Genomic DNA, 13,996 nt, shown 5'->3' with positions numbered 1-13,996 from the left:
TAGGTTGCTGTGTGGTCGTGTTACGTTGTTCTATGATCATCTTACGTTGTTCCATGATCATCTTACGTTGTTCCATGATCATCTTACATTGTTCTATGATCATCTTACGTTGTATCTTACGTTGTTCTATGATCGTGTACATTTGTGTTTGGACTGAAGTAAAACGCAAAAACCTTGACGTTCTGTATAATTTTCCAACCCTTTTTGATTTCTGAACGTTGTGACGTCATTTAGTGGTAAAGGACACAATCAATATGGCGTTGTTACGTTCGAAAAACAAAGAGAGAAACGACGGACATTTTCTATATCACGTTTTCACGCACATGGGTCAACATGGTCGGTGTGTGGTACTCTTGTCGAATTTGCGCTTGTTTTTACAGCAGTATGTTTATCTAAGTTTTTTAACGAACGTTTAGATTTGAAATTTTTTCTAGTCACAAAGCTTAATGAAATTTCATCAGTAATCATTTGCACCGGTACTGTATGAAATGATGCATGTACGAGAAAAAAGATCTACGGTTTCGTGAAAGACTCAATCTACACTGATCGATATTGGTATGGCGCGTGTTGCGCAACTATAAGCATGAAGCATACGGCAGTTTTACGAAAGAATACATTCTTTTCGTGTAAAACTCTTGAATGATTGACTGACTGATTGATTGTTGAATACATGGTTAAAGAATTTATCGTCCACTGTTCGTTGGAGAGTGACCAAAGGGATTGGCTTATATCGTATCCTGGAAACATTTGTATCATAATGTTGACAAAAAATAATAAACAAATGAATCTTTCTTGCGTAAAATAAATTTAATGTAACAGTTTTAACAAAAACAAATGCATTTTGAAGTATACATTTCCAACCAGTCATGGTACCTCTGGCATATGTATAAATATGTTTGCGTGTTCAAACATTTTTTAAAAAATATATGTTTTTTGGAAAAAGATTCACATTTTAATGTGCAGAAAGTCTGCAGTTACGTCTGAGAAAAAGTTGACATGTGATACAAACAGCTCAATTTGCTCCTTAGAATAAACTCCATGGAAGTATATATAACGTTAATATCAGAAGCATTCAGAAGCCTGTGTTTTCAAAACTATATGTCTGCGTCATAACAACCCGTGTATTCATATATAGGGTTTCAAAAAAACATCCATTTACACCGGAAATGAATTAAGGCTCTTGTAGCATTACTCTCCTTATGCAGAGGACCGTAGCCGTAAAAGGCCACAGGCCCCCATTAGTTTTCTATAAGCGACAATGTTAACGTTTAGCGCTGTAGCTCAGTCCCAAACATCCCGTGACCCATAAGCTTAGGTGCATACCTGGCCCAGCCTGTGAGAAAGAAGCCATAAAAATCTTGACATAGGCTGACCGTCAAAATCTGGATCTTTCCATGCCGGCAGATGGGAAAAGTGCCTAGCAACGCCAAGGGGACGTCACTCACAGCCTCATCACCTCCTGTCTCCTTGTGTCCTCTCTCTCGCCCAGAATTTCAAACTTTCATCATTAAAACTCATACCTGCTTAAAGCTTAGACAATTTCCATTATTATGATACCAAACATGCACCTGTACACACCCCCCTCCCCAACTTCATCCAATAAAAATTTGTAGTCATCCGCGAAGGCTTTTTTCTCGCAAGGAGCGTTCCTTGGGTAACACTGATTACATCGCCGTTCACTTGTATACGAATGTGATAGGTACTTCGACAGACCGAAAACCGGTAGGTTAGGACGGTCTGGTTTAGAGAGAGACTATTATAGCATATACAGACACTCAGTTTGACACTACATATTGAGTGAATGCTGGGGTCAAAAGTAACACATTCTCTGCAGCTCAAGAGCTAGTACTTAGTCCTACATTTACAAATACGACGGCCGTCAGGTTTATGGGTGGAAGATTAAAGCACCAAACATATCTCCCGACTGCAGGATTCAAGAAAGAAATGCTCTATGTGAATAACCCATCAAGGACTCGATCATCTCATTTGTACAGTGTAATTGAAGACTTGCAGCATACAGAGAGTATAGAGTCCAGACTCTCCAACATCGTTCAACTTTTACTGACTCAACAGCAAGTTGAATGTTGTTGGGGTAAGTTGAGTGTCCCGTCCAAATCCCGACCTACAAATCAGACAGGTCAACATTGTCCAACACTATTGTCGTTTGTTGAACTGTGTTTTTTTTTAAACAAACAAACAAGATGGAAAATTTCCATCTTTCTCTCCAATGAATGAGACACAATGACTTTCTTTTGTCCCTGTCTTTGTAATCTTCAGGCAGAGTGTTGTAGAGGCATAAATATTTTCAAGTTGAGTCAACAAAAGTTGAGTGATGTTGGATAGTCTGAACGGAGCTTAAACCCAGAACAGTTAGTACAGTGTGATGACCTGCAATTGGTCACACCTGTCACCAGTCAAATACAGCCTCTTGTAACTTTACTTCAGTTACGGTTTTGTTCTAACTGTTTATGTAAATGCTTAAATAGTAACAAATAACACGCCCCCTAGCACCATGGCTTAGGCAAGTAAACTGTACCAAAATTAAACGTCCTGTCCGGCCGTACGTGAGAAGGTCTTCCAGCAAACTGCGGATGGTCGTGAGTTTCCCCGGGCTCTGACCGGTTTCCTCCCACCATAATGCTGGTCGCATTAAAGATTTTTTAGTACGGCATAAATAAATAAACAAACAAATAATAATTAATTACAAATTATCGATATTTCACTTTTACTCCAAGCCTTACCTTTACATAATACAACATGGCAAAAAATAAACACTACAGGAATGAGAAAAATATTGCACATTTTGCGCGCGAAATCCTTTTCTTTGAGTAGTAACAAAATACAAATGCTTCATGGAGAGTATACGACTGAGCATATATATAACGATATAACGGATATCGTGATTATATGTACATGTATGTAAAGGATATCGTAATGAAGAAGTTCAGCTTACGATGATTACGTCGATGACCCGATGGGTTCGTGATTGCTCTATACATGTTAGATGGCGGACCCCTTGGTGTCGTCTTATATTCAGACCACATACGTGACCTGCTAGTGTGATAAAATCCTGTCGGAACAAGTGCAATTTCTTTGATAACAGGCGGCATTCAGAGGTCTTGGAGGGGTGGGGGTGATACGGGGCGGCTGGGGAGAGTGGGATGTCATATCTGAATTCCTCAAAGGTGAAGCCCCCGCATGTGAAGTTCAATCCCGATCACTGATCATTTCCGTGGATTAGTAGAGCTCAGAGTTTGGAAATGAGATAGACTTGGAAAAGTATCACACAGCAGCAGATGGGAGCGACGATCGCCGCACAGTAAAACAGCTCACGGGAACACATGTTCCAGTATAACCACATAGTAAAAGCCGCTGAAACGAAAACAATGATAAAAAATTCATGTAGCACTACGACTTATCTATTTATTTATTTGATTGTACAGAGGAAGGAAACTGGGTACAAAATCGTGTACCACCAAACCTCTGCCGTAAAAAGCCATGCACAGTCGACACGTTTGGTCATGTAAGGTGCACTTTTTTGTGAAACAAACGATAGATGGATTCTACATTGGTCCAACAACTAGCAGTGATAACGTCAGAATTAAATAAAAAGACAAGCTTTTCCTAATCATTTATGCGACGAAAAAATCGAATTTCTAACGTGTTCCACACTTTTGAACATGATAACATCTATAGATACCTAATATATTTTTTATATCGAATATAAATCAAACACACCATACGCAAACGTGCCAGAAATAAGTGTGAGTAAGGTTTAGATAAATTACGGGCTGCTGACCTGAATACATTGAGTTCAGACTTGAAGTATTTATACCCGCAGCGTTTTTTATGACTTTCTAAAGAATATGTCACACAAACAAAAGGCATTCGTACCCGTGCCACGGAAATGGGAAACCGAGCAGTGCTGACTGGCAACAACTTATCCGAGAAAACACGCGATGGTTTCGATCCCGCCAACCTGATTGGTCACGGCAGAGATATGGATCTGTTTCACGAACAAGTCCAAACACACGCTTGATGTAACTTCGTAAGAAAAAGTGAATGCGCCCAATGCATCATGTGAAAACAGTGTATTCCAGCTTACCTCCCAGGTAACACCCTATTCGGATCATCTGCAGAATGTTTGCACACATTGCGGCGTATCCACTTTTCTGTTTCATCCTGTGTAGAAGACGATCTAGCAGAAGCAGGGCATACACCGTAAGGGCTACACAGCCTCCTGCCAGGAGACACACAGGCGCTAAAACCTCACACGTTCTTCGGCTTATTTCTCCTGAAAGACATAGTCACACCTTAGGAACGTCTTTATATATTTATTTATGTGATTGGTGTTTTACGCCGTACTCGAGACGTCGGTCAGCATTATGGTGGGAAGGAAAGTCTTTCCATCATTGAAAAACTGTTGACTTCTTCTCTTTACATGATTCCGTCCTATTTTCGTACTTCATATACTTTCTTAGTTCTCTGGTAGTTTGTATTATACGTCGTTTTTGGGAAATGGCCTTTGCTATTACTCACCTGGAACGTCCTTACTGGTTTACGATTGCTATACGAATGTGTGTAGTAAATTAAATGTGTTCATTTGAAGGGAAAGGAAACAGAAAAATTAAGTATAAATCAAGCATCAGTAGAAAGACTATTAAAAACGATATGTGAAAATGTCCTTTTTGTTATAAATTAAATGCAGAAAAAGACTTCGATTGTAAGTTGTATTTTGAGCAAGAGCAGAAGACGGTTTACCAACAACAACAAAGGTAACAGCGGCCGGGAAATCCAAGACCACGGTGATTCCAAATACTGAAAAGAAAAATGAATGAAACAGCTTAACTCAAACCAATCGCACAATGATATTGATATCGTTAAATTTTAAGAACAATAAGAATTGTGTGAATAACGCCATAAGTAACATATAATGAATATTGTTATGTGCAATTGTTAACTGCCGTCAGCTTCTAAATTTAGCTTGCCAATGTTTACATATGCTGAGTTCAGGGCCTGCTGTCTGCCTCTGCCTTAGAATGTTCCAGAATACGCTCAGTTCGGGGCCTGTTTGTTTACAACAAGTGTTCAAGAATTTTCTTATTCTAGAAAACTCCGCCAGTCTATATAAGACCTATGAAAGCAGGTCAAAGGGGGAAAGGAGAATCATTGAGAATTTTGGATGCTTTCGCTGTGTGTTACTTTAGTAGGCCTTTTGTGCTGAATTTTGGTGTCTTATATCCTATCTCCACCGAGCACTTGTTCAGTCTGAACTTGTATATTTAATTTGTGCTCTTGTGTACACAGTGCTTATTTGTGTATATTTCGTCATACACTCAGTTATACTGTGGATTTTCTCTCTTGTGAATATTGCCTCTGTGCAATTTTTAAGCATTGTGGAGTATATGCGTCCGTTTGGACTTGACACCGTTGTACATGTAAGTACTTCAGTATTTGTATAGATACTGCTATCCTTTCTTGTTAAACTGAAGTACTTTAGTATTTGTAAAAGTCTTGTTATCTGTTCTTGTTAAACCTAATAAACTGTTGTAAAATAAAATCTGCTGGTTTTGGTTACTTTTTTGTGCGGCTAAACTGTCGTGTATTTCGAACAAGCCATCTCTTTATAATACAGACAGTTTGGGTCGTAACAATACATATTATACTTTCTTTGTTATGATAGCCTTGGATTAGGCTAGGACGTGCAAAAATGTTAAGATACGATGTGTTCCCACACAAGATGTACGGTTGTAAAACTTTAAGACTGCAATATATTTCATGATTCGAACACTGAACAATAAACAGCACATGACTAACTAACTTCACCAAGTCCTAGTCGTGAAGTTTTCCAAAAACCGGTTAAGCGCATAGGGTAAATATCATAACAGCATCTGGCAACATAGTGTTATTTATGCACTGTTTTCAGGCAGCATGTATCTAAGATAATTTTAATTATATTGTAAAATAAAGCTCAAAATAGGCTTGTTGTAGGCCTGTAACAGAAATACGGCAAAGCTTGGAGGAACTGGACAAATTTTCTGTGCTCACTCTATGGTACCTATAAGTACATCAGAATCAGTCACGCTCTACCGGTATCTCATAAACTTACGACTACCAACGGGCGTTCTAGAATTCTAAGATGACTGACGTCACTTGTGGATATCATATAGGCAAATATTCTGCCTTATGAATCTGAAAATATAACTTGTACCAGTCTGTGCTCCCGTATAAACCACTGTGTAGGGAGTCGAGAAAATCAACACCTTAATACCAATAATCGCCGAGATTCCGACATGTATGTGATGACGATACAATGGAAGACGTTTCCCGTGCTTTCAGCTGCATACATAATTAGCTTACCAATGTAAAATATCCTAACAACTGACAGACCATCTTCAATGTCTTCAGCTTTTCTGCTCTTGCCACTTTCCGTCGACATGTCTGCTTACTTAGCAAAAACGAAAGGTCCAAAAGTGGTACATACAGGGGCTGTATAGTAAAAAAACAAATGTGGCATATATAAATATGCACTAAGAGATCACAAACAACATAGTCTAAAACGTCAGTCAAAATGTACAATTACATATATCGTTAAAAGAATATTATATAAGTTTTCAAAGGAGAAGACCTCTAATAATCAAAGTAGGCATCACTAAATAGATCACTTAAAACTATGCACCAATATACTTTCATTTTCATTCTTTTTATTTTAGATTTTTGTGAAAAGAGTTAAAGGCGTTCAAACATTTGAATTCTAAGATGGACTTTATGGAGCATACTATCAGAGGTTAGGAACTGATAGGGCTGACGTCACAGAAAGTTTATCCCACTCTAATCACGACAATGAATGCTGGAATAACTCCTACGAGTAAAAGATTACTTTATCCATTTCCCCCAAAATTCCTTCCTTCTGGTGAACGTCAGGAAGAAAGTGATGTGATGTCAGAGCTCCTAGATACCGTCTTTCTTTTCAGCTGTCTGTATGTAGTACCTTACTACATATCTTTGGGGCCTCCGTGGCTCAGTCGTTTAGCGCTCTAGTGCAGCGTAATGACCCAGAAGCCTCTCACGAATGTGGTCGGCGTGAGTTCAAGTCCAGCTCATGCTGGCTTCCTCTCCGGCCGTACATGGGAAGGTCTGGTAGCAACCTGCGGAATGTCGTGGGTTTCCCTCGGGCTCTGTCCGGTTTCCACCCACCATAATGCTGGCCGCCGTCGTATAAGTGAAATATTCTTGAGTACGGCGTAAAACAGCAATCAAATAAATAAACACTTCATATCTTAGCTTTCTTTTACTTTAATACATCTATCATGATCTACAAAGCCTTGTTTAAAACGGAACAAAACCTGATTAACATTGGCAGAAAACAACTGCCTGTTAGAAAGTGGAATGAGTACAGCATTATATCTGTATAGGACAGATCACGGTTTCCCTGAAATAGACATAAAAAAAACCAAGTGTATGTGGGTAAAGTATAGAAAACTCCACCCATCGTGATGTCCTAAAACGACGTGATGTTATACTTTGGGCTTGGGGTTGATCCGTGTGAGGTGAAGATTTCAGTATTTATGGTAAGCAGTGCAGTGTCCGATGGTGCCTCGTTGGCTCAGATGATAAAAGCGTTTCTTTACTGCAAGATTTTGACCCATAAGGTCGCGTGTTCGAATCTAGAGCTCTCCCTGTTTCTGATACGGCTTTAAGTCAGGAGGTTTGTCAGCCCCTCTGCTTCATAAACTCAGACTGTTTCATAAAGGAGGGATGATTGACTTGTGCCAAGACAACTAAAAAAGTTTATGAATATATAAGCAATAGAAAATGATCTTAACTTCTCAGCATAATCACGCCTTAGTATCACGAAGCGGTAATCACTTGTGATATTATCCGTGAACTCTGACTTGATTTTAAACGGTAAGTTTAATCTTTGCCGTGAAAGTCCAAGTGGAGCCTGCAGAATAACATTAAACTATATATATATATGCCTTGAAATCTGCAGACATTTTAAAAGCCAGCTGTTATCAAAGAAAGCTAAAAAAAGGCTGATTTTCTCCACAATTACAACCAAATTGGCTTACAACAATTGGGTTTGAACCTTCTGGTCGATTCTGTGCAGTGAGTTCAGGTTCAGGCTCAGCTCGGGCCGGTTTCATCCCCCATAAAGCTGGCGGCCGTTATGGGTGTAAAATTAAATCTATTCTGTAGAGAGGCCGCTTGAAGTTTTCTAACATTACACCCATCCGCTAAGTCGCTAACGTCAGAGGGCAAGTTCGGCAGAGATACTAACCTAAGGCTTCACACTTTTACACTACAGGCTTCATAGCAAAATGGCGTCCGCTTCGAGACCGGTAGATCCAGGATCAATCCTTGATCGAGTCACACCTAAGACTTTAAAAGAGAAAGTTGTAACTTCCTCGCTTGGCGTTCAGCATGAAGGGGATAGTGCAACGACTGGTTGACCCGTATCAGTATAATGGCTCGGGCGGGTCGGCTTACGTGCCTTCGGTAAGTCCTTTTTTGGGAAGCAGCACTAAATAAAAGAGCGGTGGAAATCCGTCCTGCAGCAAGGAGGCACATTACACGTACATGCACCCTAAGGACTCCTTCGTCGTCATATGACTGAGAAATTGTTGAGTACGACGTTAAACCCCAAGCACTCACTCACTCACTCATAGCAAAATGTTTACATTAAACTTTATTAACATGTACAGTAAACGAAACGTCGCGCTAGTTCGGGCGTGGAAAATGGGCCTAAACTGTAAAAACCAGTTTTACTGCAGGGGTAAATAAAACATAACATAAAGGCTTAGAAAAGGTTTCAAGGAAGAGAAAAGAAAGAAAAAAGACACTATAAGTATATAGGAATGAAGGTATATCAGTGTAAAAAAAAAACCGTAACAAGGGGAGACATAGCGTGAGAACCAACTGCAGGTCAAGCTGGGCATATACAAACTTAATGCATGCAGGTAAGGAGGCCGAGAGAGGATACAATACGAGGTAACGCCCCAGAGATGTAACAAGGCAGCGTGGCGTAATGATGTGCGGAGCGGTTATTATAATCACTTTAGTATTTAAAGGCTGATGCATGCACCGTAAGTAGGTTAGGTTTTCGGGGTGTGCTCTGCACACCAGTGCCCTATCGAGTGTTGTATCACTCGACTCGACTCGATATGTCAGCAGTCGAGGATCTTAGCATGCTAGTGCGGTATACTGACCCAAGAGCCTATCTCCAGCTCTGACCGGCTTCCACTTCGGTCTGTCAGCAACGTAGGTTTTCCGCGTGCTCTGTCTAGTTTCCTTCCACCATAATAATGGTTACAGTCGTATAAGTAGAATATTCTTGAGTACTGCCTAAAGCAACAATTGAGTAAATAAATAAATAAATAAAAAAGGACCTGGTACGGTAACGCGGAGAATCGGCCCCAGAGAGATACGATAAGGAATTGCGAATTTCAAAATCGAAACACAATTGTGTAAATTTCCAAATTTGAAATATACAACTTGGACGAAGCACCCATACAAGTTATACAACCATTAAAGGCTGGTTGCTTAGTAATAATTAAATTGCTCTTCCGATCAAAAACGCCAATTTTTCGTTCAAACGAGGCACTGTTTTTAATTTACAGTATGAAGATCAACGTTAACCAGAAACATATCTTTACTGAGACCTTCATCTGTGTATTTCTACGTGCTGTCGAAGTTTCGTTTTAGTTAACGTTTGTCTTCATATATAAGACATAAAATTTATAACGTGATCCATTTTGCTATATCTTGGCAAGTTTAAAATCCGTATTTCTGACAACTTCCATCACGCATACTTGATAGTAGAGTGAACTAATGAAGCCGGTGTGGAGAACAGGTTGCACCTCAAGGAAGAGTTCGAATCTGTGTTGATCTTTTTGTTTGGAAACGTACTTTTGTGTGAATAAAGATCTTGCATTAAACGTGTGTTATTATGAACTAGAATGAATAATTGTTAAGATTGCCACCTAACGTGTGGCAACTAAACAGAAATCATACATGAATCCTGGTTGACAAAACAAGTGGTCGTCTATCTACCATTAACATTAACCCGTTATGCGTAGGAGAATTATACGGCTGAAAGTTACATTTGTTATATATTTATTTAGCTGATTGGTGCATAACTGCGTGCTCAAGAATTTTTCAGAAAGTTACATTTGTGGTAGGGTGATTTCCCCTAATCCACAGTGTCAAATTTAAAAAAAAAAAATTTCAGTGTGACTGGAGTTAGCTACCAGTTTTCCATTTTATGACAACTACATCTCTTCAATGCATGTTTGGAGCTTTATAAGCCCTATGTTTGTCAAATAACGGGAACAGAGGAGTAAAACAGAACCGAAAAAAGAAGTGGCCTTAAGAATAGTCAGTTTCGCTTCTTGAAGTGCACAGTTTCTTGCACTGGGGCAGATTAACCGCCTTACCATACCAGGTCCTTTACTCAAATAAAGAGTAATCAAATTTCAGATTCCTACCACGAACCAATGCTGAAAAATGGCGTAGACAAAATGAATGGGACGGACAATGCTGGAAGGAAAGGCAATCACTATATATATCCCAACAAAAATCCTGTCCCAGCAGCCCCTCGTTACCTCGATGTCTCCCCTTGTATGACAAAGGTGGAGGTAGGCAAGTGTTCTGTATCGGCTTCCATATGCAGGTATAGAATAAAGGTAGAGAACATTGTTAATAAGCCGGTGCTCCAGTATTCACGTAAATACACATGTACATTTACGTGGCTTCTTATAGTTTATACAATCCATGTGCGTTTAAAGACGCAGAGATATGAACCGAATCGGCTTTGAACCCCCTGCGTCCCGCACACACGCTGTCGCTCATACATGGGATGCTCCAGCCGGAATGGTTATCAATATATACGCTCACAGATATGTATATATATTCAAATATTCACGAATGTCAGACGTAAGGTTGTTATGACTTTTTATATCTGGAGCGATACATGAATCGGCTGTAAATTCGCGAGTTCACGCGAGAGGCGGAACCTCTGGCAAACTACCGCAGCTAAAAGAAGTGCATTTACGTTAGGTGCCGAGTGTAATCACTTACAGCTAATAAGATTTCGACATACCCCCACTTGACACAGATTTATAGTGATGGCCATCTGTGTACACATTAAAACAGTGGACCGGGACGTCAGGTGTCAGCCACTGTATGGCTTCTAAACTTCCTGTGAAACAATTATTATTAATCCACTATAGGGTCAGGTGAAGTGAGGGTGGGGCTTGTGCGGGTAGGTGCTTGGTGAACGGATAAAGAATGGTGTAGATGGGGGTTTGACAGGAAAAGGGGAGGGCAACTGGCATTTCGTCCACTCATCCTATAAAAACACCTGGTCAAGCAATGCCCCTAACGATATCCAGGTAATGCTTACAAGGTATATTACATCCATGCATTCAACATATGATCTATTGATTTCCCACATTATATTCAGAATTTCTCAAAGTTATCAGTTGTTGGTCACAGGTGTTCACTATCGGCTGTCCATGCTGTCTGGTCCTAGATATGTAACATGTCTTTGTATATACCTCCATGGTAGGACAAAGTTTTCGTCCTACAGTGTTTTCGGCATGACGGCCTAATGAAGGAGCAGTGTGCCAATGTAGGAGCACTGCAAATGCCGCCGCGTGGAAATCCGTCTGCTGCATTGGGACACCGTCGTGAAATGACCGAAATAATGCTAAAAACCACTCTAAACATCTAATAAACATCCAAATAGCCATATCAATGTTCTAACTAACAAGGGAAATACCTACGGCTACTATATACAAACAGAAAAAAAGTATTCACCTGCTTGTGACCAACCGTGACGGTCACAATTAGGCCTACACACTCAGCACTTTCTTAATTGAAGGCCTAGGGTCTACATATTAAGGGCATCCACTGCTGTCCCCAGAATGTACAGGGCAGTGTACATGCTTATCAAAAGTACCAAATAACTATACATTCACTGAGATCGACTTACCTGTGATTTATCCGGAAACACAGTCCTTCGTCCTCTAGGTTAAAATTCCTACACTGTAAGTCCTTTCTAATCGTGCTCTAAAGAGAGAGAGAGAGAGCTTAGACTACACTCTATGTACAGAAGGCAACCTTTGTATATCTACACACCTACGCCTGGGTGAGTTCATTTAAGAAAGATCTGCGTTAGATTGTCATCACAACTTTAGTATTCACGTATATTTCATTTCAGCATGGGCCTACCCACCTGAGCTTAAGCATAGTGCCCACAGTACCGCCAGAAAACAACATCGAAAACACACCACCTCACGGTTAACATGTAAGTTCATGAAATCTAGACACGCACAACAACAACAAGGCCGTCCCCCCACTCCGGTCCCACAACAACAAGGTGCACACATGGAGCAGCACTCACTCAACCGCCCCCCGCCCCCCCACCTAGACACGCACAACAACAACAACAAGGCCGCCCCCCCCCTCCGGTCCCATAACAACAAGGTGCACACATAGAGCAGCACTCACTCAACCGCCCCCCCCACTGCCCCCCCCCCACCTGCCAGTTAAAAATATGAAAATTGCAGTTACTATTCGTTACTGATTGTTTGTCTACCTTGAGGCCATTGACCCGAGGCACGGGTCAGGACCTAATGTACCACTAGAGCAAAGCGGGGAGCTTTCAATAGCAATACCACTATATGGACAGGAGCCAGACATGCGTATTATGAGGTCTGAATAGCAACCAAACTTCAACTATTTTTTAGTTATTGCCTAAAAGAGGTCATGTTTTGTTTGTTTGTCCGCCTGTCTGGCTGTCTGTCTCAAACTTCACGAAGACAATAACAGATTTGCATGAAATTTGCGTACAATTTAATCTTACGTGGGCCATGCATTAACCCGTTAAATTTGATCGAGGATGCCGCCGGATATATAGAGACAGATCCATGACTTTTAAAACCATTCTTCACTGTCAGATGTCCTTTTCTCTGTCTCCAGCTAGGCCTATTTACGGAAAAAATTATCCAAGGATTTGGTTGAAATGTTGTAGACCTACACAACTTGGCATTGGACCAAGAATCGATGTATTCAATTTTGGAGGAGATTCGGTACGAGGGATTTTTTAAACAATTCTTTACAAATGCAGAGTAATGTGCCTTTGTTTGTAGTGAGGGATTTGTATACATGTATTCTGTTGTAGCGCAGGTTAGCGATCTCGGGGAGCCTTCTAATATATAACGTACATCCATTTGCACTGGGTGTCGATATAACATGGTGACATGGTGTTTTACTGGCAGGACATGGTCAGCCGAACATAGCTTTTAGATTGGTTGGACTTCAGGTTCACAATCACACTTCAAAACTTTGAAAGCAGTGTGCAAAGACCGGAGTTAACGCGGCTAAAAGACCCAGTTTTACGGTGTGGTCTTACCATAATCCTCACAAGCACATGCGCCGCTCTCTACTTTCGCTTTATGTAAAGCGAAAGGCGGAGAACGACACATGCGCTGTAAGGAGTACACTGTAAATACAGAAGTTAATGAATTAACACTATTATTAACACTTATCCACCTACACTTTTGTCAAAGTGTTTTCCATTAACCTGAAGCATTATTATGGAAACTACCACATTAACTCATTAACACTCATTAAAACACTAACATTAACACAGGTGTTAATATTTCAACATAGTACATGTTGATATTTTAACACCGGTATTACGTCTTAAACATGTTAATGTGTTCATTATTTTGCTTGTACGTTGACCTTTTAACACATTTTTTACATGTTAATGCCTTAAAAATAAAACACAATAACATGTTAAAGTCCGCATTACACTTTATTCACACATAAACGTGTAAAAAAAAACTTCGTATTAAAAAGAGGACACTTCAACGTGTAAAAACACGTATTAAACAACACTCACATTTTGTAGTGTATGATGGGTTGCTACACTTATTATACATCTAACGTCAGGAAACAAGACCGACATCATTTCTGGGCAATTAAG

At 40.1% G+C, this 13,996-nt stretch overlaps 1 protein-coding gene across 1 annotated transcript; it reads right to left on the bottom strand.

Moving 5' to 3' along the window:
* Positions 1–797: 797 nt before the first annotated feature.
* On the bottom strand, positions 798–12,104 carry LOC135473866 (uncharacterized). Its single transcript, XM_064753786.1, has 6 exons — positions 11,996–12,104; positions 9,210–9,345; positions 6,361–6,489; positions 4,762–4,818; positions 4,106–4,294; positions 798–3,372 (listed from the first exon to the last, which is right to left on the bottom strand). Exons 3-6 carry the CDS (start codon positions 6,437–6,439, stop codon positions 3,248–3,250), a joined length of 450 nt encoding a protein of 149 aa, XP_064609856.1. The 5' UTR covers positions 6,440–6,489; positions 9,210–9,345; positions 11,996–12,104; the 3' UTR covers positions 798–3,247.
* Between the last annotated feature and the right edge of the window lie 1,892 nt (positions 12,105–13,996).

This window comes from Liolophura sinensis, chromosome 8 (genome assembly GCF_032854445.1).
Source record: "Liolophura sinensis isolate JHLJ2023 chromosome 8, CUHK_Ljap_v2, whole genome shotgun sequence".
In the NCBI taxonomy this organism is placed as follows: Eukaryota; Metazoa; Mollusca; class Polyplacophora; order Chitonida; family Chitonidae; genus Liolophura; species Liolophura sinensis.
Note: the sequence above shows the minus strand (reverse complement) of the source record. Positions and strands in the feature narration are given on the sequence as shown.

Bases quoted from the DNA above. Each gene is read 5' to 3' on its own strand.
- LOC135473866 (XM_064753786.1), bottom strand. From the start codon at position 6,439: ATGTCGACGGAAAGTGGCAAGAGCAGAAAAGCTGAAGACATTGAAGAT. The intron at 4,819-6,360 runs GTAAGCTAATTA...TTTTCTTTTCAG, and splicing joins TGTTAGGATATTTTACATTG to TATTTGGAATCACCGTGGTC. The intron at 3,373-4,105 runs GTAAGCTGGAAT...TTTTCGTTTCAG, and splicing joins AATAGGGTGTTACCTGGGAG to CGGCTTTTACTATGTGGTTA.